Source organism: Sesamum indicum, unplaced genomic scaffold, assembly GCF_000512975.1.
Source record: "Sesamum indicum cultivar Zhongzhi No. 13 unplaced genomic scaffold, S_indicum_v1.0 scaffold00256, whole genome shotgun sequence".
Taxonomy (NCBI): Eukaryota; Viridiplantae; Streptophyta; class Magnoliopsida; order Lamiales; family Pedaliaceae; genus Sesamum; species Sesamum indicum.
In genome coordinates, this window is record NW_011628150.1 from 1 (window position 1) to 24,951 (window position 24,951).

General features: G+C 35.2%; 2 protein-coding genes across 3 annotated transcripts; one reads left to right on the forward strand and one right to left on the reverse strand.

Annotated features, from left to right (window-relative positions):
- Positions 1-4,925: 4,925 nt before the first annotated feature.
- Positions 4,926-8,878, forward strand: LOC105179970 (lysM domain receptor-like kinase 3; the record flags this gene model as incomplete). Its single annotated transcript, XM_020691503.1, has 11 exons — positions 4,926-4,981; positions 5,107-5,111; positions 5,247-5,408; positions 6,082-6,278; positions 6,471-6,560; positions 6,979-7,072; positions 7,155-7,306; positions 7,381-7,475; positions 7,794-7,932; positions 8,052-8,150; positions 8,485-8,878. Coding segments are annotated over 11 exons (1,254 nt in total), but the record flags the coding sequence as incomplete, so codon positions are not given.
- A 1,032-nt stretch (positions 8,879-9,910) lies between these two features.
- Positions 9,911-22,617, reverse strand: LOC105179969 (phosphoribosylaminoimidazole carboxylase, chloroplastic). Of its 2 annotated transcripts, XM_011103630.2 has the most exons (18): positions 22,248-22,617; positions 22,093-22,166; positions 19,029-19,352; positions 17,806-18,030; positions 17,616-17,727; positions 16,528-16,590; positions 16,271-16,409; positions 15,579-15,631; positions 14,629-14,702; positions 14,310-14,457; positions 14,016-14,186; positions 13,389-13,476; positions 13,184-13,300; positions 12,499-12,596; positions 12,284-12,401; positions 12,107-12,201; positions 10,392-10,498; positions 9,911-10,297 (listed from the first exon to the last, which is right to left on the reverse strand). In XM_011103630.2, the coding sequence occupies exons 3-18, from the start codon at positions 19,235-19,237 to the stop codon at positions 10,204-10,206; spliced, it is 1,911 nt and encodes a 636-aa protein (XP_011101932.1). In that variant the 5' UTR covers positions 19,238-19,352; positions 22,093-22,166; positions 22,248-22,617; the 3' UTR covers positions 9,911-10,203. The 2 variants fall into 2 exon arrangements, with proteins under 2 accessions (XP_011101932.1, XP_011101933.1); XM_011103631.2 differs by lacking the exons at positions 14,310-14,457; positions 14,629-14,702; positions 15,579-15,631; ... (5 more) ...; positions 22,093-22,166; positions 22,248-22,617 and having other exon boundaries at positions 13,403-13,476; positions 14,016-14,060.
- Positions 22,618-24,951: the final 2,334 nt, after the last annotated feature.

Below are 24,951 nucleotides of genomic sequence, written 5' to 3' on the forward strand. Positions count from 1 at the left end.
ATATCCATGCCAAGAATTCTTTTTGCATCACCAAGATTTTTCATTTCAAAATTTTTGGAAAGATCATTTTGTAGAGTTTCAACTAATTTTATGCTAGGACTAGCAATAAGCATGTCGTCAACATACAAAACGAGAAAGACAGGAATATCATTCAAAAATTTGAAATATAGACAATGGTCGTAGTCACTCCTTTTAAAATTCAACGAAAGCATGAACATATCAAACTTCTTGTTCCATTGTCTTGGTGATTGTTTCAAATCATATAAAGTTTTCTTTAACAAGCAAACATGATGGGGTTTGTTTTTATTAATAAAGCCAACAGGTTGTCGCATATATATGCATTCATCAACATCACCATGCAAGAAAGCAGTTTTGACATCCATTTGTTTCAATTCCCAATCAAAATGAGCAGTTAGGGTAAGGATAACACGTACAGTAGTATATTTCACAACAGGCGAAAAAATCTCATTGTAATCTATCCCTTCCTTTTGAGTGAACCCCTTGGCTACTAATCTAACTTTGTATTTTAAAGGGTTTTCTTGCTTGATTTTAAAGATCCATTTGCAATCCACTAAGGAGCAGTCTCTAGGTTTAGGCACTAGTTCCCAAGTATGGTTGTCTTTAAGAGACTTCATTTCCTCATTCATGGCACTAAACCATTCTTTTGACTTAAGGACTTCGTCTACGTTCGAAGGTTCTAGATTTTCAATTTTCAATGCTACTTGGAAATCATTTAGCCTAGAGGGAATCCTTCGTTCTCTTCTATTCCTATCTCGTGCTAGTTGGTAATCTTCTAAGGGATTGGGATTTTCTATGGGCTCTTCTATGTTTTGTTCATTATTCGTTTCTACATACTCTCCCTCTTCTTGGTTATCCTCCACCTTATTAAAGGTTACGTCTTTTTCTGTTGTTTCGGGTTTTGAGAGACAGGGCATTTCACCCTCGTTAAAGGTTACATTTCTACTAGTAATCACTTTGTACCCAGGTTGGCTACGATCCCACAACCTATACCCTTCAACCCCAACAGGATAACCAATAAAAATACATTTCAAAGAGCGAGGTTCAAGTTTATCAGAACTTTGATGAACAAATGCAGAGCAACCAAAAGTACGTAAGAAAGAAATATCAGGTTTCTTACCACTCCAAATAGTTTTAGGAGATTTACCCAACAAAGGCACAGAAGGAGACAAGTTTATCAAGTAAGCAGCAGTTAAAACAGCTTCACCCCAAAAAGATTTATGTAATCCAGAACTAATCAGTAAACATCTCACTTTTTCAAGTAAGGTTCTGTTCATGCGTTCAGCAACGCCATTTTGTTGTGGGGTGTAGAGATTGGTCTTGTGTCTTTTAATACCAAATTTATCACAAAGATCATCAAAGTTTTTGTTACAAAACTCAAGACCGTTATCAGTACGCAAAGATTTAAGCCGCTTACCCGTTTGGTTTTCAACAAAAATTTTCCAGGTTTCAAATTTTTCAAAAACCTCAAACTTGTGCTTTAGCAAGATAACAAATACCTTTCGAGAAAAATTATCAACAATGGAAAGAAAATAACGGTTTCCACCATGGGTAGGTTCCTTAGAAGGTCCCCATACATCAACATGAACGTAGTCTAATATGCAAGATGACATAGAGGGATTTGGGGAGGGTGTAGCAGGAAAGTGCACACGATGTTGTTTTCCCATAACAAAATCATTACAAAATTGCAATTTGTCAACCTTATCACACAAAATGCCTTCTTTATTCAGAAATTCAAGTCCTTTTTGGCTAATATGCCCAAAACGTTTATGCCACAAAAAGGTTTTGTCATGCACATTCACAGATGCAGCCATAGATTCATAAGTAACTGAACATAAATACAAATTGCGTTTCTTCTCTGCTTTGAAAACAACAAGAGAACCTTTCATGATTTTCATGATGCCCTTTCCCCACCTACCTTCTAAACCCTCATCTTCCAATGCAGCACATGAAATGAGATTATGACTAAGTTCAGGAACATATCTAACATTCTTAAGAGTCATTTTGTAACCATCATTGAAAGTCAAAGAAATATCACCAATACCTTTAATTTCACAATGTTTTTCATTAGCCATAGATACGAAACCAAAATCACCAAGTTTGAGATTTGAGAAAATATTTTTAAAAGGACTAATATGGAATGTACAACCAGAATCAACAAGTCATTCATACATGTTCATGGGATGCACAGAATTCACATCAGACACAATAAACACTTCACCAGATTCATCAGCAACATTGTTCACTCGTTCTTTTTCTTCTCCATTGTTATCTCTATTATCTCGTCTAGGTTTTCTACAGTCCTTGATATAGTGACCTTTTATGCCGCAGTTATAACATCTTCTTTCTCTGACTTTATCATCTTTATATGAATAATCTGTATTCCTAGATTTACTCCTATTGTTGTTTCTATTCCGACTTTTACTCCTACTATTGTGTCTGTTACTAGAATTCCTAAATTTAGACCTTCCTCTCACAGAGTTCACTTCATGTTGATTATTGCTAGTTCTATTTGTTTTAAGGTCAATTTCTTTGCTTTTTAAGTCATTAACAACAATGTCAAGACTCACACTATCTCTACCATATTTAATCGCAGCTTTCACATCGGAATATGCATCAGGTATAGCATTTAAAAGCACAATAGGAGAATAATCATCAATGTTCTCATCACCAGTCAATTTAATATCTTGAATCAATTTAGTAAAATCATCTAAATTTTCGTCAATGTTTTTAGACAAGTCCAGTTTGTATTTAAAAAACTTTTCAAGCAGAAATAGTTTACTCGACAAAGAAGTATCAGTATAAAGTTCCTCCAGTTTTTCCCACAAATCTCTAGCAGTGTATTGTTTTGCCGACTTTTCTTAAAACGTTATCAGACATATTAAGAATTATGGAAGAATAAGCGTATTCATCGTTTTCCAAAACTTTTTCTTCAGAAATAGAATCAGGGTATCTACCATCTATTGCTTTAAAGACCTTTTGTTGTATCAAAATACTCTTCATTTTTTGCTGCCAAATAGAGAAATCACCCTTTCCATCAAATGGTTGCAAATTGTATCCGGCCATTAACAAAGGTTTTTCTTTTTAAGAAAAAGGTTTAAATTGGTTTTTAAGAAAAACAAATTTTGCAGCGGAATAAGGCAAGCAAGTAAACACAGGCCAACAAATATCACAGAATCAAGAGACAGATTACTGACAAAATATAAACGTATTCAAACCAGATTTTAGAACGAGGTATTTCAATCACAGAGTATCACAGAGACGCCTTTTATACGATCACAGGGAGTATATCACTAGATAATATATATCACAGTCCACAACAATTGCAATTTATCAGTTCACCAAGAACAAGCACAAAGCAACAGTAGCAGTTTAAAAATACGAGATAACCACCGCTATAAAATAAACGCCACGAGACCAAGGCCTCTCCAGCCTAACACCCAAATCCAGATACCCGACGACCTCACGGGTCCGGCCAGGAGGGTAATCAGGGGGATAAGCACCTCAGAAAAATAAAACGAGATATATGGACAGAAATGAAATCGCTGAAATGTAAAGAGAGTGAGTTTAATAGTTACCGTTCACCGCAAGCTTTCGGATCAAAGGAGGCTCTGATACCACTGTTAATCTAACAGGTTCAAAGGCATAAACTGTAGATTAAGAAAGCACTCTTTTAAGCTTATTTTCAGCAACCGCTAACACTATGTACTTGATTTTGGTGTCAAAATGGAGTCTATTTTCCCTTGTATTCACATCTCCATAGTGTTTGATGAAGACATAATGATTGGGACCAACTCTGGTGGAACACGGGGTACCAAAATCTTTTTAATGATATTGTTGAGGTACCAAAAAATATGTTATTGTCTAAATATAACATATATATATATATTTAATAAAGAGAATAATTGAGACAACCAATTAATTGATTCCTACAATAATCACGATACTAAATACATTGAAAACAATCTTACACTCTAGCGATACCATGAAAATTACTAGTATCATTTGATTTATTGTCAATCATTTATAGAGCATATGTAAAATAATTTTTTGAAATTTGTGATTTGAGATTTATTATTGTCTTATGAATCTTACCAGTCATTTGTCCATCATATTTCTTTTATTATAAATAAAACTAGAAGTTGTGCTTGAAACAATTTACTATTATGTGATAAATGCAAGAATAACTATAACCTTACATTCTCTATACATAAGAAATAAAAAACCTAAAAGACAACTATTTTTTGGTACTGTAATTGATGGTAAGTGTTTTATTACATTTACTTTCTTTTAACTATATGACATTACATTCCCTACGAGTTTTGATGCAATATCAATTACAAGAAGATAATAATAATAATAATTAATCAATTAAATACTATATCTAGCTAAATACAATTAATCAATGCTATTTAAAAAACCAATCAAATAGTTTACAAGATATAGATAACAATTTGGAAACATCCAATAGAAAACACTGGAAAAATGCAAACAACCCCCTTGTAATACTGCGAATGAGCAATTACCCCCATATGAAAAAAAATAGCAATTTACCTCTCTCTGTGTTTTATATTGCAGTAATTTACCCCATTGTGTTTTTTGAAATTATACAATTTACCTCCTTAAACAAGGAGGTAAATTGCTTCACTTGAACCATGACAAGTCATCTACATCTTCTTTGTGCTCTCCAAGTATTAAGCATGAGGACTCTGAGCTTTATATGAAAGTGGTCCATTTATTGGAAGGCTCGGTCATAGTGATTGGTTTTTCCATGGACTCCTTGATTTAGTCGAATATTTACCACTGGAAAGTCTGGCATTCTTCCTAATTATCTCGTATATGCTCCTTGATTTGAACTTCTTGATGGTAATTCTCATGGCTCTACTGATTTATGTGTTGCTCTAATAAAATCTCCTGATTTATATGCAGACCAAAACGGGAGTTTTCGGCCTCTAAACAACAGGTAGCATGTCTTTTTAGCTATGGGTTTACGATGCTACACATCTTTATTGAGTGGTTCAGCTTGTAAGTATAATATGAAGTTGTATACTTATCTCAATTCTTTTTCCTTTTTGGATCCTTTTGCAGCAAAGGTGGTCTGGCCTTCTCCTCCTATGGGTTTTAATGTTATATTTCTTGTTTTCCAAATTTCCACTATGGATACAAAATAAATACATCCTGGAAATTGTACATGCTTCTACCAACTAAGTGCTACCCCTCAAATTCAGGATTGTCTGGTGGAGCCATAGCCGGGATATCTGTTGCTGGGATAGCTGGGGTGTTGTTATTTGCAGGTTGTTTATATGTAGGATTACTAAGAAAAAAGAAGGAAGAGAAGATTCAATTGCTCTCAACAGTACGTGAAGATCAGTTACAACAAGTTGGTCATGGTACTTGTTGAATCATTTCATAGTTCTCTATGGTTCCCTTTGTTTGATGTTCAAGCTTACTTGGAACACCTTACATTTCACTGTAGGTTGAGAATAATTTGAAAATTAGAGACTTGATGCAACTTTTTGTTAAGCATCATAAGATATGTCATTTTTGGGCAGCCACGTTTTTTCTCATGTGGGTTTCCTTTCTGGATTCCTTCTGGTTTATTTCACCAACTTGTTGCATGTTGCAGATGTCTAAATGACCGGGTGACTGATCAGGTGTTTCTTAATAATTATATGAAAATATGTAGTCTCCCAAAAACCAGTCCTTCCGACACTCCACTTTAGTGGGGCGTCTTCCACACAGATAATAACACATAAACAAGAAAGAACTGATCTTATTGAGTTTTACACTCTAAAGAGAACATTCATCCAGTAAACGTGATTCTCATTAGAGCCAAATACGTATACTAAACAGTAGATACTTCTTTAATGAATATTGTTCTTAAGCTAGATGCTGATAAATATGGGCCAAGCATAATATGGACATATTATTGTATTTGTTCATCAGTTTCACTGGAAATGAATAACACTACATTTGTATTGCAGTTCAGTAGAATGGATTTGCTGCACAGTAATTATGTTTCTGTTATCTTCTCATGCTATTTGTCTTTCATTTCTTGGTTAGCTCCTGGAGACATCAAAACACTAGATTCTGCTGGTACTCGGGATGGAGCATCTCCAGGTCTTACAGGCATTACTGTCGACAAATCTGTTGAGTTCTCATATGAGGAACTCGCAAGTGCTACTGATGACTTCAGTATTGCTAATAAGATTGGTGAAGGTGGATTTGGAGCAGTCTACTATGCCGAGCTCAGAGGTGAGGTAAGTACAAAGTTTCAATCTGCCTAGCTGAAAAAGGAAGTATGAGATTGCAAGATTAGGTCCAATTATATTCAGGTCTCAGTTTTTATGTGAAAACATGCAATTTTTATGTACGCATGGTTGTGGTAGGCGTATTTGATATTGGGTTTCTGTAATATCATAATTAGATTTGCCTCACAAATTTTTGTGCAGAAAGCGGCAATTAAGAAAATGGATATGGAAGCCAGTAAAGAATTTCTCGCTGAGCTGAAGGTTTTGACAAATGTTCACCACCTCAACCTGGTATTATATTAATTCTTCAGCAAATTCAGACTCATTTAGGTTGTATGGGATTTGAGGAACGGATTTGTAACTAGGGTTTTCAAATGACCCCAATATTGGTTGGATTTTGTATCTATGATGATGATTGAATTATTAGCTTACCTCTATCCCCTAAACTCTTCAACAAATCCGGTTATAGTTTTCTTTGCATCCTTGAGTCTGCTACCAGTAACATTGCAAAGCCTGGAAATCTGTATCTAAACAAACTGTGTCGAGGTTGTCCCACATTAGTTTTGATCCTGAAAAGAATCATATTATGTTTTACCAAGAAACAGCTTTCTACATCATGCATTTCAATGTTCTAGAACAACTCTGTTCCAGTTAGTGAATATAATAAAAATTAATTGCTTGCTAACTTTTTCCATATCTTTGGGTACAGGTGCGCTTGATAGGATATTGTGTTGAGGGCTCTCTCTTCCTTGTATACGAATACATTGAGAACGGAAACTTAAGTCAACACCTCCGAGGTTCAGGTGAGCCTTGTTCAAATATATAAATGTGATGTAACAACTGCGCTTTCACAAAAATAGCTTGTTATATGAAGTAATTTTCCAGGCAGGGAACCACTGCCGTGGTCAACTAGGGTGCAAATTGCTCTTGATTCAGCAAGAGGTCTTGAATATATCCACGAGCACACTGTTCCCGTCTACATCCACCGTGATAACAAACCAGCAAATATATTGATAGACAAGAATTTCCATGGGAAGGTTTGTACTGAAGCCTGGATCTCATACTCACGCATGAAGATTTCTTCATAAAACAAACTGAATCTGTTGTGCAGGTTGCAGACTTTGGTTTAACAAAACTGACTGAGGTTGCAAGTAGTTCGCTGCCAACAGGCCGACTTGTGGGAACATTTGGTTACATGCCCCCTGAGTAAGTCCGCTAGCTCATCTTCATGCGTAGTGTCTGACAACAATTTTGGTTACTTTGTCTTGCGAGTATATTTGAATTTTGCATGAGCGTAAATCGCAAACCAGCTTAGCTCTGTTTTCTCAAACATCTATTCCTCGCACCACTCAAGCATATAATCTAGTCATAAAATGATGACGTATCATGGCTATTTAAAGTATTAATTAATAGTCCACAAGAATAGGACAATTAGTAGTAACTAATATTTCCCTCTGCTGAGAAATTTTTGGTCTATTGGGCAATGCAATGGACACAAATCCAATACTGTAATTCTGCTTGCAGGTATGCTCAATACGGCGATGTTTCTCCTAAAGTAGACGTGTATGCTTTTGGTGTTGTTCTTTATGAATTGATTTCAGCCAAGGAAGCCATAGTTAAGGGAAATAACTCCGCTGCAGACTCAAAGGGCCTTGTCGCTTTGGTAAATTGTTTTCGACTTACACGAACATTAAATCCAAAAATGTGTTTGTGAATAATTCGTCTGCGTAAATGGGATTTGGCTATTTACATGCTCCTGACGCGATCTACTTCTCTTGCTAGTTTGAAGAGGTTCTCAGTAAGCCTGACCAAACTGAAGAACTGCGGAAACTGGTCGACCCTAGACTTGGAGATAAATACCCCCTTGACTCAGTCCAAAAGGTTCGGTATTTCTCTTAATCAGGCTTTTTTGTGAAAATAAGTTGAAAAGAGTGTTGTTTATTTACAATTTATATTTTAGAATAGCTTATTTTACTCATTTAAACCATATTCTACAAGTTTATCACATACCAACTTTGGCAACTTATTAGTCAAATTACAAGAACTTCGACTTTTTCCACTTTTCACTTTTATTTTCAAGTAGTCCTAACTTTCACTATAACTAAATTTGTAGGTTTTTTTTAACAATTTATTTTCATTACAAAAATATGAAGATATTGCAAAGTAATATGCAAAATATCAACTCTCTGCGTTTACACTCTCTTTGTGATTATAAATGGCAATGCTTGCCAGAGTTTGTACTCATGAAAATCCTCAGTTTCGACCAACTATGAGATCGATCGTTGTTGCATTGATGACTCTCTCGTCTACAACTGAAGATTGGGACATCGGCTCTTTCTACGGAAACCATGGCCTCTTAAATCTGATGTCTGGGAGGTAGGGAGTAGCAATGAGCACGTCACATCATTGGTCCGTATCCCTGCTGCTTTGGCACGAGTCGAGCAATTGGAAAATGCAATGCCGTATGTGTGTAATATGTATATGTTTCTGTACAATTCTTGTGTGTTGTTAGGTGAAGACGGAAATAGTTACCTTAGATAAGTAACATTGATATTACTCGAGCAAATATTGTATTTAAATTGGTGATTTATTTTCAATTGGATTTTCTATTTCGAATCTTGTTGTATCTTTTATTCCATTTTAACATATACATGTGCAAACTTTTTTTTTAAATAAAATAAATGACGTAATTTTTATACACATGGTGTGTATATATTAAATGGAGTAAAAAATGTAATATGATTTATTATAAAAATCCATTTTGGATATATTTAGTCCAAATAAGAGTATACTGTGAGAAAACAACAGAAAATGGGATTTATGATCCAATGTAGCTTGGAATTCTTTATTTGTTATGTTGTTACGTATATAATGTTTATTTATGTATTTAATGAATAAAATATAATACAGATATAAAAATCATATAAAATTCATTCATAGTTTATATTATTAATATATATATATATAAATAATAAATACGGTTGTAGCTTTTTATTTTTAATAATTAAAGTGTATGGAAATAAATTTTGTAAATAAATAATATTTTGTTGATAATATTTTTTTCATTATTTTTATAGATGACAATTTAGAATCTTTGCCCTATTAAGTATTAATCCAAACATTTGATTTTTTCAAAAAAAATATAATTAAATTATCTATATCTATATCTATCTATATTTTTTATATAACAGTGTGAATCACCTAAAAGGTTTCTTTCTTTTTTTGATTGGACTAAGTCAACTTTGTAATGTTATTTTTTTTTAAGGATAAACTTATAAAATAATATACTTATTAATTTCTATTAACTATTTTTCAAATACACATATTTACTCTTATTAATTACTTTTCACATTATCACATTTATTTGTATTTAGTGCTTTTCCCATTATAATTATTTACTCATATCATTTTTTATTTATTATATTCACAATATAATAGTACTTGATAAAAAATACTCCTATGATATAACACGAGATGACAAAAAAAATCATGAAAATTGAAAGGATTTAATGTTGAGAAATTTTCTTGCATTAGATATAAATTAGAATTAGCTGGATCACTTGACATATTAAAATAACAAATAAAAATTAATTAAATAAATTGTCATATAAAATAAATATTTTAAAGCGTAACATAGGTTATAAGAAAAAAAAAGAGAATTAATTAAATCACTTATCATGTAAAGTGAATATTTCTTATGAGAAATTTTCTACCATGGATATAAATTAGAATTAGTTAGATCACTTGATGTATTAAAATAGGCTAGATGACAATTGAAAACCAAAATCACTGTCACCTTTGCTCTTGCTTTGCCTCGACATATCAGTTTGAGCACTATCTTTCTTTGGGGTTGTATGTCCTTTCTCATCTCAAGGCCTTGTGAAATTTGTCCTTGTGGCAAAAACGCTGCTTAGGGAACAGGGCATCAGAATCCTCATGAATTCAAGTAGTCTTCCCAGCCATGTTTTCCGAGCTTATCATCCTTTACCAAAACTTCATCCCTCCTATCTTCTTGATATTGGGCCATCCTACACGAGGAAGGATGTAACAGGTCACGTCATTAGTTTGAACTTGAAGAAAGAAAAAAGAAAGACTCTGCTTTAAATAGAGAGCGAGACTCACCTAGCCTGCAAGTTGATGTCACTAATTCCTAATAACCTTACTGCAAGCAGACCAGCATTTGTAGCATTATTTATTGCTACGGTCGCAACTGGAACTCCCCTGGGCATCTAAAAAGTATAGACAAATAGGAGTTGAATATTCATAATCATGCCCGAATGGCTATAACATTTAGGAGTAAAAATATAAAAGAGCATATTTCGTGAAAAAGTCTCCGGTTCAATTTTTTATATTGACTCTAGTTTTTAAGTTGTTCTTTGTTCAATGTTTTAAAACAATACTTGAAATGTTTGATTAAGAGAATCTCTACAGCTGTTAACACGGATAAGCGAAACGTAAATACTCTGGGTTGTTCTGGTAAGTTTATCACCAATAGGAGTTTGATGTAATGTTTGGAAAAATGATCAATGCATATGTAATATTTTCAATTTTTAAATCGTGTCTTGTAAGGTAAAACAACAACATATACATATACATATACATATACATATATATATATATATATGTATGTATCTTATGTAGAGATGAATTAAGGCATCAATGAATAGGTTCCTACTTTGATTACTATAACAAACAAGTACATTACTTCAAAATAATCTTACAAGTTCACATATCATGGAAATCTTTGGTATCATCAAGTTTATCATCATTAACTTGTAGAACAGCAGTAAAACAACCTTTCGAGATTTGTAGTACTCCTAGAAATCATTGTAGCTGGCTTTTTCTGCAGGATGCTTTTGTAAACATTTTTCTTTTCCATATTTAAATCCTATAATACTGGAAGAAATGCTTAAATAAGACATTATTATGTGCTAGGAGTAAAAACGGTCATAACCTCCTCACTCCATATAGATATAAAGATATAAAGACCACCAAGTAATATTAATTTTTTCCATCTCCAATGACTAATTGTATCACATCACACCCCTAAACTTTCACAATCGCCACAGGTATTTTGGTCAGTAACCATTTGTATTGATGTCAGTATTCTCTTTTTAAAATGGAAGGAGGGCTATTGTAAACAGATCACTTTCCGTGTGGATCTAAGTGTAAAATTTCAAAGTTTGAGGGAGTAAATTTAATTATGCTTATCTCGAAGGGCTTCTTGGTACATTTATGCATTTGTATGCGCAATTGCTACTGCATCCTTACAGCTTGATTGAAACCTGGAGACTGTACAGTACCTCTTATATCAATTAACTAGTTTAAGTGAGACAAGACAGCAGAAGGTACAAGATGCAAACGCAGGTTCAGCCCCAACGACAATTCAAAAGGCCAGAAATGTTGCAACAACCAGTTGAACACAGATCAAGATTGACAATGGATCCACTATGCTCACCTAGTTCACCAATAATTTCCTCAGCTTGTTCTGTCTTCTTACATTGCGTTCTTTCCCAAGTCCAATAATAGTACAAGTTAATATTGGTCGTTAAGGGCAATTCGTCCATTTATATTTCAGTACAATGTAGTCTTAAAGCCTTGTGTTTTTTTATGTTTACCCAAGTTACCAAGTAAAAGCTGCAATTCGAGGTAATCTCTATGGTAAACCATATCCTGACTGTTCTCCTATGTCTTGACACATTCATTTGATAGTTACGAAGTTATGCTTTCTTACAGTTATGTTCTTTTATAGCATTCAGCTCCCAAACAATCTTGTCAGACTCTGAAGTAAGAAACGCAGTAGTAGGTAACCAGAAAAAAGATAAAGGAACAAGTACCTGTACAATAGACAAGAGGGAGTCAAGTCCATCTAATGTAGATGCACGAACAGGGACACCAATGACAGGCAGTGGGGTCAATGCAGCTACCATGCCTAATTCAAGTGTACAAGGTCACCAAATGTTTGCTCCATTAAATCCGACAAAGTAGACATATCATGTATTAATATAAGAGACCTGGCAAGTGTGCGGCACCTCCAGCACCAGCAATGATAACCTGGATACCACGCTCCCGAGCAGATGAAGCGTAAGAAAACATCAATTCAGGGGTGCGGTGAGCGGAAACTATTCTTACCTGTAAAACAACATTGAATTTAAGGCCAATAAGTGTTGATATTACAAACAACCATCTCTGTGCTGTCAACAAAATCGCTAAGTTCAGTTTATGTAACCTCTGCAGGCACATTGAACTCTCTCAGAATTGTGGCAGCATCCTTCATAACAGGAAGGTCAGAATCAGAGCCCATTATGATCCCAACACGTGGTGCCGCTGCAGTAGGAGAATTAACAGTTATAGGAAAGGTGGTCAGAAGAAAAACTGCAGATTAAAACAAACCGCTACTGCTAAAAAAGCCACAGCCACAATTTCATTGATGACCTCCAGAGTGGTATAAATCCCTAACTCCCCCCCCCCCCCCGAGGGGGAGCCGATAGAATTCGCTACAGAAACTTTAGCATCTCAGTAACAGGCATCACCTCCAAAATGTTAGCCCCTGTTTGCCGCATCTACCATTTCCAACATAACTTTACACAGATGTCCATATTTTCCACAAGCAGTTGCATACCAAAATAAGAGACGAAAAGGAAAATATATAAATCTCAAACAGGCAAGCATCTTGGACAGATACAAGGGAAAATGCTATGGGATGTACATGACTAAAGTTAAAGGTAACCATTAAAATGTTTCCCTCAATAAAAATGGTGCCATAAATGATCTTTAACTGCAAAAAGACAGACAATAAACCAATGGAATCTACTCAATCGTCTCCATCCACGTCATAGATTCAAAAGTAGGACTGCAACAATCCACATATTGTGCAGAGAATAGACGTTATAAAGTCAAATAAGATAAATGACCTGGAGGCTGATCATCCTCTGTTTCTTCGCTGAGCATGGATTTCAAACGAGCTTCAATAATGCCCATGGAAGGACCAACTAAGGTGATGTGACCCATCTTCCTCTGCTTCCTCATCTCTGCAAAATGTAGATGATCACTTCACTAAGATAAGCATACGGGTAAATACATATACTATATTCAAGAAATAGTTCAGCACTAACCAACCTAGTTTGTCATACCAATGAACTGATGCCCCTAGTATCCTCAATGCCCTCCCGATAAGTTGGTTAGCCAGAAGGAAACCTGGTTCTCCCTGTTCCAAAATCATGAAGCACAATATGTAAAGACCAATAAAGGCATATTATGGATTTAACGACATTGATTTGACAAGCTGGGACAATCTTGTGCTCTCCCTACAAGGCAGGCTAAGAAGAGTAAGCACCTCAGCTTTTGCTGACAGGCCGACAATGTCTTACTATTCACCATGTCCACATTTATTGAATGAACTCTCTGTTAACTAGTTTTTCAAGGTTCTATTATCCATCTTGAACCATCCTTCAAAATGAGGCAAGGCCAACCACAGAGCGTACAAGTACTACCATCAATAGTACGCTAATAGTATAAGCCAAGCACATTATCTTAAAGAACAAACTAACATTTGTTACTTTATACTGAAAACTAAAGATGATAAATTGGAAGAATAAATTTTTGGCTTTTTTCTAGGTTTAAGTAAATATTTCACTTTAAGAAGAATCAAAGTACTCTTTTATTCACTGGATGTTTCATATATAGTGGCGTGTGAAAAAACTAATTAAATCATACTGTTTATAGAAGACAATTCAAACACATTACCTCATCTTCACCAAGTATATTATACATGATAGCTGGACTTTTTATTGATGGATCACCAAGTGGAAGTCCAACAACAGCCCTCAGATGTTGCTCAAATTGTGAAGTAAAACAAGACTCAATTGTGTGATGTCCACTATTATGAGGTCTAGGGGCCACTTCATTCAGCAAGACCTGAGGAGAATGGATGCATAAGCACACAACAGAGACTGCAAAAATGCAAAAAGCTATTTATCTAGACCCATGAAGATGTCAGTACCAACATGATGTAATAAAGATGAAACATCAATGAACAACCTGACCATCAGCTGTCAAAAACAACTCAACCGCAAATACACCAGCACCTTCCAATGAACTCACAGCCTTATATGCAACATCTGTAGCAAGTTTCAGAACCTTCCACGACACATTCGCAGGTGATTTAACAATGTGACAAATGTTCTCCCTGCAGATAAAAAAGATTAACAAAATTATTACGATAAATTTTCACAAAGAATGGTACGAGAGAGAATTACCAAAAAAACAAAAGAACGGTAAGAGAAATACTAGATGAAAATCTAAAATGCAGAACAACTAATATAGAAAAATAAAATCCCCAACAAAGGTATCATCTTGCCTGTGGATAGTTTCTACAACAGGATAGCACAGCATACTATTATCCCGTCCTCTTGCCACAATTACAGAAAGCTCCTGAAAATTCAAGTCATTTTCCCAGTAAAGTCTAAACCTTGTACAACCTCGAATGTGCATACAAATAAATTAATATATCCATATAAAATGTATATCAATGCATTTGTGCACCAAACAAACTTGGTTTTCTCGATAAATTTAAATCTTACAAATAAATGCCTATGGTCAAATTTCCATCTTAGGGATGCTAGTTCAATTTTAACATTCATCAATACTAAACTACAGTTTACTTCCAGGTAACTCCATCTGTTGTTTTCTTATTTACAAAATCTGTAACTACAACAAGCATTACACAGTTAAAACAAGAAAATAAAAAAAGTCCTGTCTTCTTCTCATTACATGCACTGGAAACAAGAAATGAGATGATTAATATTATCAAGCAAGTGTTATACCAAGTGAACGCAGGCCAACAAGACAAAAACAACCCAATAGAAGGCCAAGAGTCAAAACAGTCCCACACTGAAGGACACTCAACTCATAAAAATTTTCACTCTCCTCAATTTCAATTCAACAGGGAGCAGGATGAGGCTAGAACTTCTCTTTATGCTGCACTTGCATAATCGGGACCCTTACAACGATTTCTTTCTCTTCCACTGAAGTTTGTCTTATTTATTGAGCTTGCCACTCTCACCATGAACTCAACAATCATGAAATAATTGATATCCTGTGGCCTAAAATGGAACAGAAAGTATTCTAGCTTTAAGTTGATAAGAACTTAGGAAGCAAACAGGATTAGACAATATTGTATATAATATAGTCCATTGCTGATTATCATAGAGTGTTATCTTTTGCAAATTGAAAAGCATCACATGGACAGTGAAAGGTGAACTTATCCATAAGTCATCATGACAGGTACATTGACCAACAGGCACTAACCTTCACAAATGGTGCCCATTTCTCAACATATAAACCAGTGTATCCTCCCAGGGCTGCAAATAGTTAAACTTTCAGTTAAAATAACTGTTATCAGTGAAATTGGCAATATCATAAGTTAAAGTATTCATGCTTACATATTCATATAATTTGGCATTTCAAAATCAATATTACAAGAATAAGTTGTATGTGATACTCTACTAAATTGGTTCTCAAGTTGAATCCTCTTAAGACTTAATTTATTATTGTTATTATAAAAGATGGCAGGGCAAAATAGACATTCTTACTGTCCTGTGTGTTACATTCTAATAAACTGGCTCTCCAGCTAAATCATCTCCATAGTTAACCTATAATTTTTTATTAAAAAATATTACATTGGCAAACTTATAGATAATAATTCCAATTTTGCTTAGAAAATACAGTTAAAATTACTCAATTTTTAACTCAAATAAGCAGAATAATTTCTTCAGGTTTATTTTTCATTTATCAGAGTTATATATTTATTTTCAAAAGATCCTTTCACGTCTTGGCACAAGCTCAAAATTCAACATCATCGAGGCCATTATATTGAGACATTCTAACTCACCTTGAAGCCGAGCACATAGTTTAGTCCATGCAATCTTAAACCAGAGAACTATAATATAAATAGACAGCAAAGTTTTGTGCATCTGCATGTTCTTCACCCTAAACCTTACCATTTACTGCCATAGGAATCTCATCTTCATTTTTAGCGACAGCATTGCCTCGTCCATCATATGCCAGCCTTTTGCTCTTCACCATAAGAGGATAACCAAATAGGTCTCCAGCTCTTTTAGCACCTTCTAGGTCATCTATCTGCCCCAGACATTTTCCATGGGACAGATTTTTTTGGTCAGATATGAACATATTAATTTTTAAGTTCATATTCAAATTCATCAGTTTAGGTTCAAAATCTTGGCCAATATCTAATTACCTGCATAAACTCAGGCATTGGAATAGCATGCCTAGAAAAATGGACCTTCTGAAGGTACTTATCCTGTTCACAAACATTTTCTCAGTTAGCATACAGTATTAGAATCCCATATATGCGTGTAGAATGAATTGACTCGTACATATAGCATGTCATATTGAAAAATTTGATCTCATGCGTTTCATTAAGATGTCAAACTAGAGCTCTTTTATTGATTTTTCATAGCTCGCACAATCAAATAATAGCATCCGCATAATAAATGTTTAAAGTAAATAAGGCAACAGCATCATGCATTCACTTCAATTTACCAATATGGAACATCTTAGCAATAGTATGAGACAATTCTTTGCATGTAACTGCAGGTAATAAGTTATCTTTTATCCCTAATAATTTTTTTCCCACTATACAATGTGGTTCTTGTATCAGGACGCACATATCTGAAGTCACTCAATACTTTCTTCAGCTACACAAGAATATGTACATATCAGGAATTTTTAATGTTCATGAAGCAGTAAACTTTTCTGTAGCTCTTCACCGGCACGCATAGCAATATCCTGACGAAGTAATAGAGATCCAAGTCCCACTAACAGGCTGAATTTATTAGAAAGTTTGTTATTTAAAAAGATTAGGAGTCAAGAAAAAAATCACTTGCACTAATAAACCCATCATAAGCATAAAATGATGCTGAGGACAGATACAAAGATTATATGTTAATAACATAAATTGTGCAAAAATGCTAAGTAGTTCTTCCTTTTTGGGAATTCATGAATATACAACTCCATCAATATATATTAACTATAGCACTAGAAAATGAAAGAAAAAAAATTTACTCCTAAGATGCCAAAGAGTTATCTTTGAATAGCTATAAGGAATAGGAAAAACAAAAACATCTTAATTTCTCATATGCTCATTGCGAAGAACGAAATAAAGCCTTCTCACGTACTTGGGCAAACAAGAAATTGATCACGAAAGTAATCACAATACTGTTGAACCAGAAGATCTAGAAGATATCTAATTATGCATGTTATATATCCAGCTACAAGGGTCTGTATGGCTCTCAAGAAACTGCATTAACAGCTAGAAATCAAAACCTGGATGATCCGGATCGTCGAAGCTTTAGGTTGACAATCCACCCCTTGTTGTTCAAGTTTCTCGAGAGTTGCAGTATCAACATGCTCAGTTTCGACAGTCAGTACTCCACATCTATAATCTCAATCCAAATTAGAACCTCTGATTTTCCTTTTTAATCCAAAAACAAAGCAAGTGCACAAGTTTTATCACCTTTTGGCAAATTCTTCAACTGTAGCACTATCATGATAACTTCCCACCATATGATAATTGCATAAGTTACTTGCTGGACAATTCTCCATCGGATCTAGAATTATCACCTTTATTGCCATCTGAGAAGCTGCTTCACACAACATACGACCAAGTTGCCCTCCACCAAGAACACCCACAATTGTTTCCGAAAGCCCATGGACCTGTAAGTTGGTACTATTGGCACTTCTGCGATCATATATCGAGCAAAAAGAATTAGAGACACTTTCAAAAGTAAAACCCCAGTAGTCTCTCAAATTAAGTTATAGTATATACTGCATAATAAATAAAATATAGCATAATCCAAATTAAGAATGCAGCATAAAACTTAAACAACTTCAAAAAAAGTAACCAAGATTATCATAATCCAAATTGCAAATGCACCATAAAACTTAAACAACTTCGAGAAAGTTTGCAAGATTGGCTAAGTCCTAAAACCAAAATATTAAGACCACCAATTACATCTCAGCAAATTACAAAACCTCCTTACATGAGTATCAGTCTCAAAAATAACCAAGTCATGTCATAAATAGTCCTTTAGTGTAAAGGCCAAGTCATAGTAGTCCTTTTAAGCTTAAGACTAGTACTACATTCGTCCCAAAGGTAAAATCACTACTTTACTATTCCTTAAGTTTAAAACTTCTTTCACATCAGTCCTTCAGATCACTTTAGGCTTATGTGTAGCTAGAGCTGGCAACAAGTCGAGCTCGAATATATTTTAACTTTGACTCATATATACATCGACATATGTATATATAAGATTCTATTGTTTAGTTTTCCGTAGGGATTGTAACATTGCTATTTGAACTATAGGAATGAAGGTGATACTAAACAAATACTCTAGGCACTTGATGGATTTACCCTAGTGCAAACTTCGGCTTGTAAAATAAACCAAACATTATATGAAAAGAGTGTCTTAAATCTTAATCTACAACTCTAAAAATAAGTAATAACAAATTAACCAAACCAAAAAGTTGAATTCCAACCACATCCAAAAAATATCCATTATCCTATAATAACTTTTTGTTTTAAAAACAAACTATTAGGTAAAAGTCCATCTGGCTTCAACAAACTAGGCAACCTGGCAGCACATGTAACACACATGTCGTGAGCAGTCCACCTACATACTTCAAAGAACAATAAGGACAAAGAGAGTCAGATTAAAAGAAGGATAGAATCATAAATACCTGGGAGAGGCCTCTTGAACTTCCATTGAAGCTCTGCAATGAGTTTGTGGAACTTTGAGCAGAGTACCATTTGAGAATTTCACATTTTGGTTCATTGGTATGGAAGAATGTCCAAAAACTATGCTTCTGCTAAGATTGTTGAAAGGAAAGGAAGTTGTAGCAGAAATGATCGACGGTGGATTTTGAGAAAAACCCTTCAGGCACTGCATTCTCTACCTCAAAACTCAATCTGCAATTACAGTTGTTTCGCAGAGAACTAGTGGAGACAAACTTCAACTTGTCACGTTGGTGTTCTGGCCAATTAAAACCCGTTCTTCCTATTACCTATCAATGATTAATATAATGACATTAACTCATTTAGCTAGCAAAACATCAAACAAAACTTATAAGACATCTTAAACTGTTATATATTATAAAGCACATACTTAAAAACCCACTCCATACTCATAAGAAACAACAGAGACAGCAGCTTGCCTTTATACAACTGATAGCAGAGGTAGCCTGGCTGCCTCTGTACAAGTATTGTAGAGACAGAATCGCTGCTTGCTGCCTAAGGGTGTAAATAAGTCGAGTTCTCCATTTTATTTTTCAGACCTCAAGCTCGTCGAATAGCTCTTATAGTTCAAGCTCCAATGACATATAAATGATCACGAGCAGCTCGAGCCAGTAGTTTAAGAGAGGAGAGATCAAAGATTCGAGAGAGAGAGCAGAAAACCCAGTTTCATACCAAATCAGTTCATAGACATTTTCATTTCTTGAAGCACCAAACCAACTCAGAAAACCCAAAAAGACTAGAACAACACAAAAATTAAACAACCATTTTCTCCTCATAGGCGCCGCCCGCACACACACACATGCCGATAGTGATACCAAGACTATGAGATGTAATGGCAAACCTGTTCGAGCTTCTTGCTTGGCGACCCAATAGAATCGCCTTCCTCGTTGCAGACGGCAGAGGAAATGTGGTCGAAAGAAGGTGCTCAAAGAGGAAGACGTCGCTCGTCGGGGAGTTGACCAAAATAGAAGGTTCACGGCTCAAAATGTTCGCCGTGAAGAGAGTAGTCGAACGGTGGTAGTCCTCCGGCAAACGGACCTACCTCTTTTGGCTCCATCTTCGGCGAGTGAATTTGGGATTAGGGTTAGACTTGAAAATTGGGGGAGAAAGAAAAGAGAGTTGAGTGGTGGTGATGGTGAGTCGTGAGAAAGAAATTGAAGGTGGGTAATTGTAATTGTACAATTAGTAAAAGTATAATATAACTAATCAATTTAATAATTAGTTTAGTGGTGTATAATTAGTAAAAATATAAAAAATGGATGAGACGAGTTGACCTAGTGGACCTGGTCAGGAAATGGGCCAGGGCAAAGGAAAATGGGACATGCAGGACTGTTCAATTCCAACATCCAGTGAGATGGGCTGGGCCAAAGTGGATTTAGGCCACAAAATTTTAATTATTTTATTGTTATTTTATTATATATAATGAGATTAATCAATATTTTATACTTTGGTTTAAAAATTTGTCTCTTAATTTTTTTTATATAATAGGATCAACAACTTTTAAAAAATAACTTATGTTTATTTTTTAATTGATATTGATAATTATATAAAATTATGTATAAATATTTTATATATATTTTTTATATTTTTACTAATTATACACCACTAAACTAATTACTAAATTGATTAGTTATATTATACTTTTACTAATTGTACAATTACAATTACCCACCTTCAATTTCTTTCTCACGACTCACCATCACCACCACTCAACTCTATTTCCTTTCTCACCCAATTTTCAAATCTAACCCTAATCCCAAATTCACTCGCCGGAGACGGAACCAAAAGAGGTAGGTCCGTTTGCCGGCGGACTACCACCGTTCGACTCCTCTATTCACGGCAAACATTTTGAGCCGTGAACCTTCTACTTTGGTCAATTTCTCAACGAGCAACATCTTCCTCTTCGAGCACCTTCTTTCGACCACATTTCCTCTGTCGTCTGCAACGAGGAAGGTGATTCCTAATGTGTCGCCAAGCAAGAAGCTCGAATAGGTTTGCCATTACATCTCATAGTCTTGGTATCACTGTCGGCATGTGTGTGTGTGCAGGCGGCACCTATGAGGAAAAAATGGTTCTTTAATTTTTGTGTTATTCTAGTCTTTTTGGGTTTTCTGTATTGGTTTGGTGCTTCAAGAAATGAAAATGTTTATGAACTGATTTGATATGAAAATGGGTTTTCTGCTCTCTCTCTCTCTCTCTAGAACCTTTGATCTCTCCTCTCTTAAACTACTGGCTCGAGCTGCTCGTGATCATTATCTGTCATTCGAGCTCGAACGATAAGAGCTATTCGACGAGCTCGAGGTCTGAAAAATAAAATGGAGCTCGAGCCAAGCCGAGCTCGACGCATTTACACCCCCAGGCAACGGGCAGCATTGCTGTCTCTGTAATACCTGTACAGAGGCAGCCAGGCTACCTCTGTTATCACTTGTATAAAGGCAAGCTGCTAGCTGCTGCCTCTGTTGTTTCTTATGAGTATGGAGTGGGTTTTTAAGTATGTGCTTTATAATTTTTAACAGTTTAAGATGTCTTACCACCAGAAGCGGGCCTACAAATGCACCATAAATCAGCAACCAGAGAAGATACAAGGCAATCAACATCATAATTGCACCACAAATACATCCCAGATAAATATTTATGTGATGTATGTAAGATCCTTTCGGCATGCACCCTTAGTGACATCCAAGTTCAGGTAACAGAATTTATGAAAATTTTATTACAAAATTACGACATAATAGTTAGACATAGTGGTGAGCGTGATATATAAGATGGTGAAAATGAAAAAACAGAGGAAGAGTGCACCAAGAGAGAGGAGTAAAAAGAGCCCGTAAGCACTTGAATTTTGCAGTAAAATTAAATGGACGACAAAAGGAATTGGCGAAGAATAGAAGATAATGTGCTATACAATTCGGAGGGAAGTTAAGAAAGAGTTGCTGGAATCATACTATCAGAAAGAAACACCAAATAAAGAAAGCAGAAATATGCATTGTCATATAAACAGAAAATACTCACGCCATGTCAACAATTCTTTCTTTTTCCTGAGGAGCAAGGGCCATCATCGGCGAAAAAGAGCTGGCACTTTGAACCTGATTGAAAATAAATCATTAGCTTTATCAGTTATCACACAAATGGAACTAAAATTAGAAAAGTCTAGGGCCTAAAAATACCATATAATGGCCAGCCATATATTCTGGGGTGGCTCCAATTGGAACTTGAGAATCATATACAACTAAACCAACCTCCAAAAAACCAAGTATGACATGTTACAGTGTTCATCTAATTATGGAGAAAAGAATAGAGGACACTGACAACCCCTAACGTATAACAAATCAATACAAAACATAGAAGAACTTGCTTTGGCCAATTTGCTTAAAGGATCAAGGTTGACACCCCTGTTTAAAAGTACACCAGCTAAGTCCCTCCGACGAGTCTAAATTCCAGTAGAGAAGAATCAATTGCTTGCAACTTGTTTGGCAATGAAACGCTACCAAAAAGCGAGGCAGAAGATTTGAGAGAAACGATGACTTGAGGGTTTTTTGAGAGAGAAATTGGTGGGTGCGGGAGGGGGGGCTGCAGAGTGTTGGGCCAAATGTTGGGTATGGGTAAATTGGGTCTATACCCAATTATTTTAATTTAACGGATCTTGACCTAATTTAAATGTGTTGAGTTTGGGCCTGGGTTGGAGTTGATTTAAGAGGTCTAGACATGGATATACTGGGCCTGTTCACAAGCCTACCCAGCCTCAGACCCATACAAAAGTCATTCTAATAATTGATGCAAGGGTTTAGGCCCGACATGAGAACCAATAGGTATCAGACCCGAATCCATGCTCCTAGACCCGATTTTTTTTCCAGCAGAAGCAGCCCAACACTTTGTTAGGCCCAAAATAAATGGATTAGGAATTCAACAAGAACACTTGTTGGGCAAAAAATAAATTAATTACATGAATTATGAAAAATAAAAAATTCAAGCATAAATCATTAACAACATTACATCCCAATATTATATGTATATATATATATTTAAAATAAAAATGATAAAATTGCATTGGTAGGTACCAAAGAAAAATTCAACAAAAATTAATCTCTACACATGCAAACACAAACTTAGAAATGCAAATACAAAACTTGAAAATACAACCTGTCTACTTCAAAAAATAAAACATTAGCAACAAACTTTACTCCCTTTCTCTCCCAATAGTTTGGGATATTGACACCACCTATCATGAGAAGTTCAATTATAATATTCCGGCATAAAATCTTTCATAAACAGGTTGAAATTTACCTCGTCTGTAGTTTTGGAAACTTCATTGTTTGCACTTCTGACAAGAATACCTAATTTTCTCACCATCCACATATGAATATTGACACATCGCTTCTTCTATAAATGTAGCAATACCATCTTGAAACTCTTGAGTAAGACCCGCCCTATTCAGTAGGTTCTTACAGGACGCACATAGCTGGTACGTGTAGGCAGCGGGGATCAGCTGACAATGAGGATGTTAGGAGCCATGGGGTGGGAGGAAATGTACATGGGCCCAGTAAAGGGGCCAACTGGTTAGGTCTTGGTGAGGTTGGGTGGGGGTAATGGAGAAAACAGGTAGAGATTTGCATGGAATCGCCACATTATGCTAGTCTTCCTCAGTCCCTATTTATAACATTTTGATTTAATTGTGATGCCTCAAATGCCAAGAAAACTATCTGTGAGTATACAAGTGCATATGCTCCTAGCCAAATGTTCCAAAGATGAATGTAAACAAAAATATTCATTCGTAGTGATCATATTCATATTGATTTGATTAGTTTCCTTTATTTAATATATATATATATATATATATATATATTTCTAGGCGTCCAGTAATTGCAATTCATAGTCAAAAGCTAATAAGTTCAGAATGATGAGTAAGTTTATAGGATAATGATTATTAATCACTTGTGATCTTGACATAAGAAGGACCTGAGCAGATAAGTTGCTTGTAATCTAATTACCAAAGCTCTTTCCTTTCATACTTTCTGGATGGAGATCAATTCTGCAACAAAGGCATACTTTTTAATTTAAATACCTCATATATTAGTAGTTAAAAAATTCTGCTTAACAAGCATCTTGGTTCTTTGGTTGTACAGCAAATGATTGTGTTGCTAAGATTGTAGGCATTTTATGGAAATTTGAAATTTTTGTTATTGATATTCTTTTCTTCGGTCTTGCTTTGTTCTCTTCCCCATGCATTGATTGTTTCCTAGAAAAAATAAGTTGCTTCTAATGGATCAAGCCGAAAGCAGAATTTTTCTTTGACGTTTTTACTCATAGAAACTGAAGGATCTAAAAATTGTAAATTGATGAATTTCTTTTGAGTGGTAGCATCGGACTAGGAAGGCACAGGAGGATCATTCATCATGATCTCCTTGGATTGGTTTTCCACTAGCCAGGGTTTCTATTCGTTTTGGTTCTGTAGTTGCCCCCCAAAGAAACACAAAGGAAAAAAAATATGTGGGTGTCTTTGTCATAATGACTATTACATTCGAAATAAAAGCATGCCTTGCAGGAAATGGTCAATCGAACAAACAAAAGTGAGCAAGATCAAGGCCAGAGCTCACCTAAAACTTTGACCCCATTGTCTGATTTCTTAAACTTTAAAGTACAATGGCCAGCTGAAACAGAGAAGGAAGAGAGTAGTTTATCAGACAAGCCTTCTGAAGAGAGTAAAGGATCCTTGAGTTTAACTGGAGTGGCTCCACATAAATTCTTTATAAAATCAAAGAGGGACGTCCTGTCTGATATGCCCGCCGAACAGCTGTTTGTCGACAACCAGTTTGAGAATGCAGGAAGAAAAGATATTGCTGCTCCTGACCATCAAAATTTGTTTCAAAATTT

Coding starts and splice junctions, on each gene's coding strand:
- LOC105179969 (XM_011103630.2), bottom strand. CDS start 19,237: ATGCAGTGCCTGAAGGGTTTTTCTCAAAATCCACCGTCGATCATTTCT. Junction 16,410..16,527: donor CAATGCCTGAGTTTATGCAG/GTAATTAGATAT, acceptor TGTCTGGGGCAG/ATAGATGACCTAGAAGGTGC. Junction 10,298..10,391: donor GACATCAACTTGCAGGCTAG/GTGAGTCTCGCT, acceptor TTCCTCGTGTAG/GATGGCCCAATATCAAGAAG.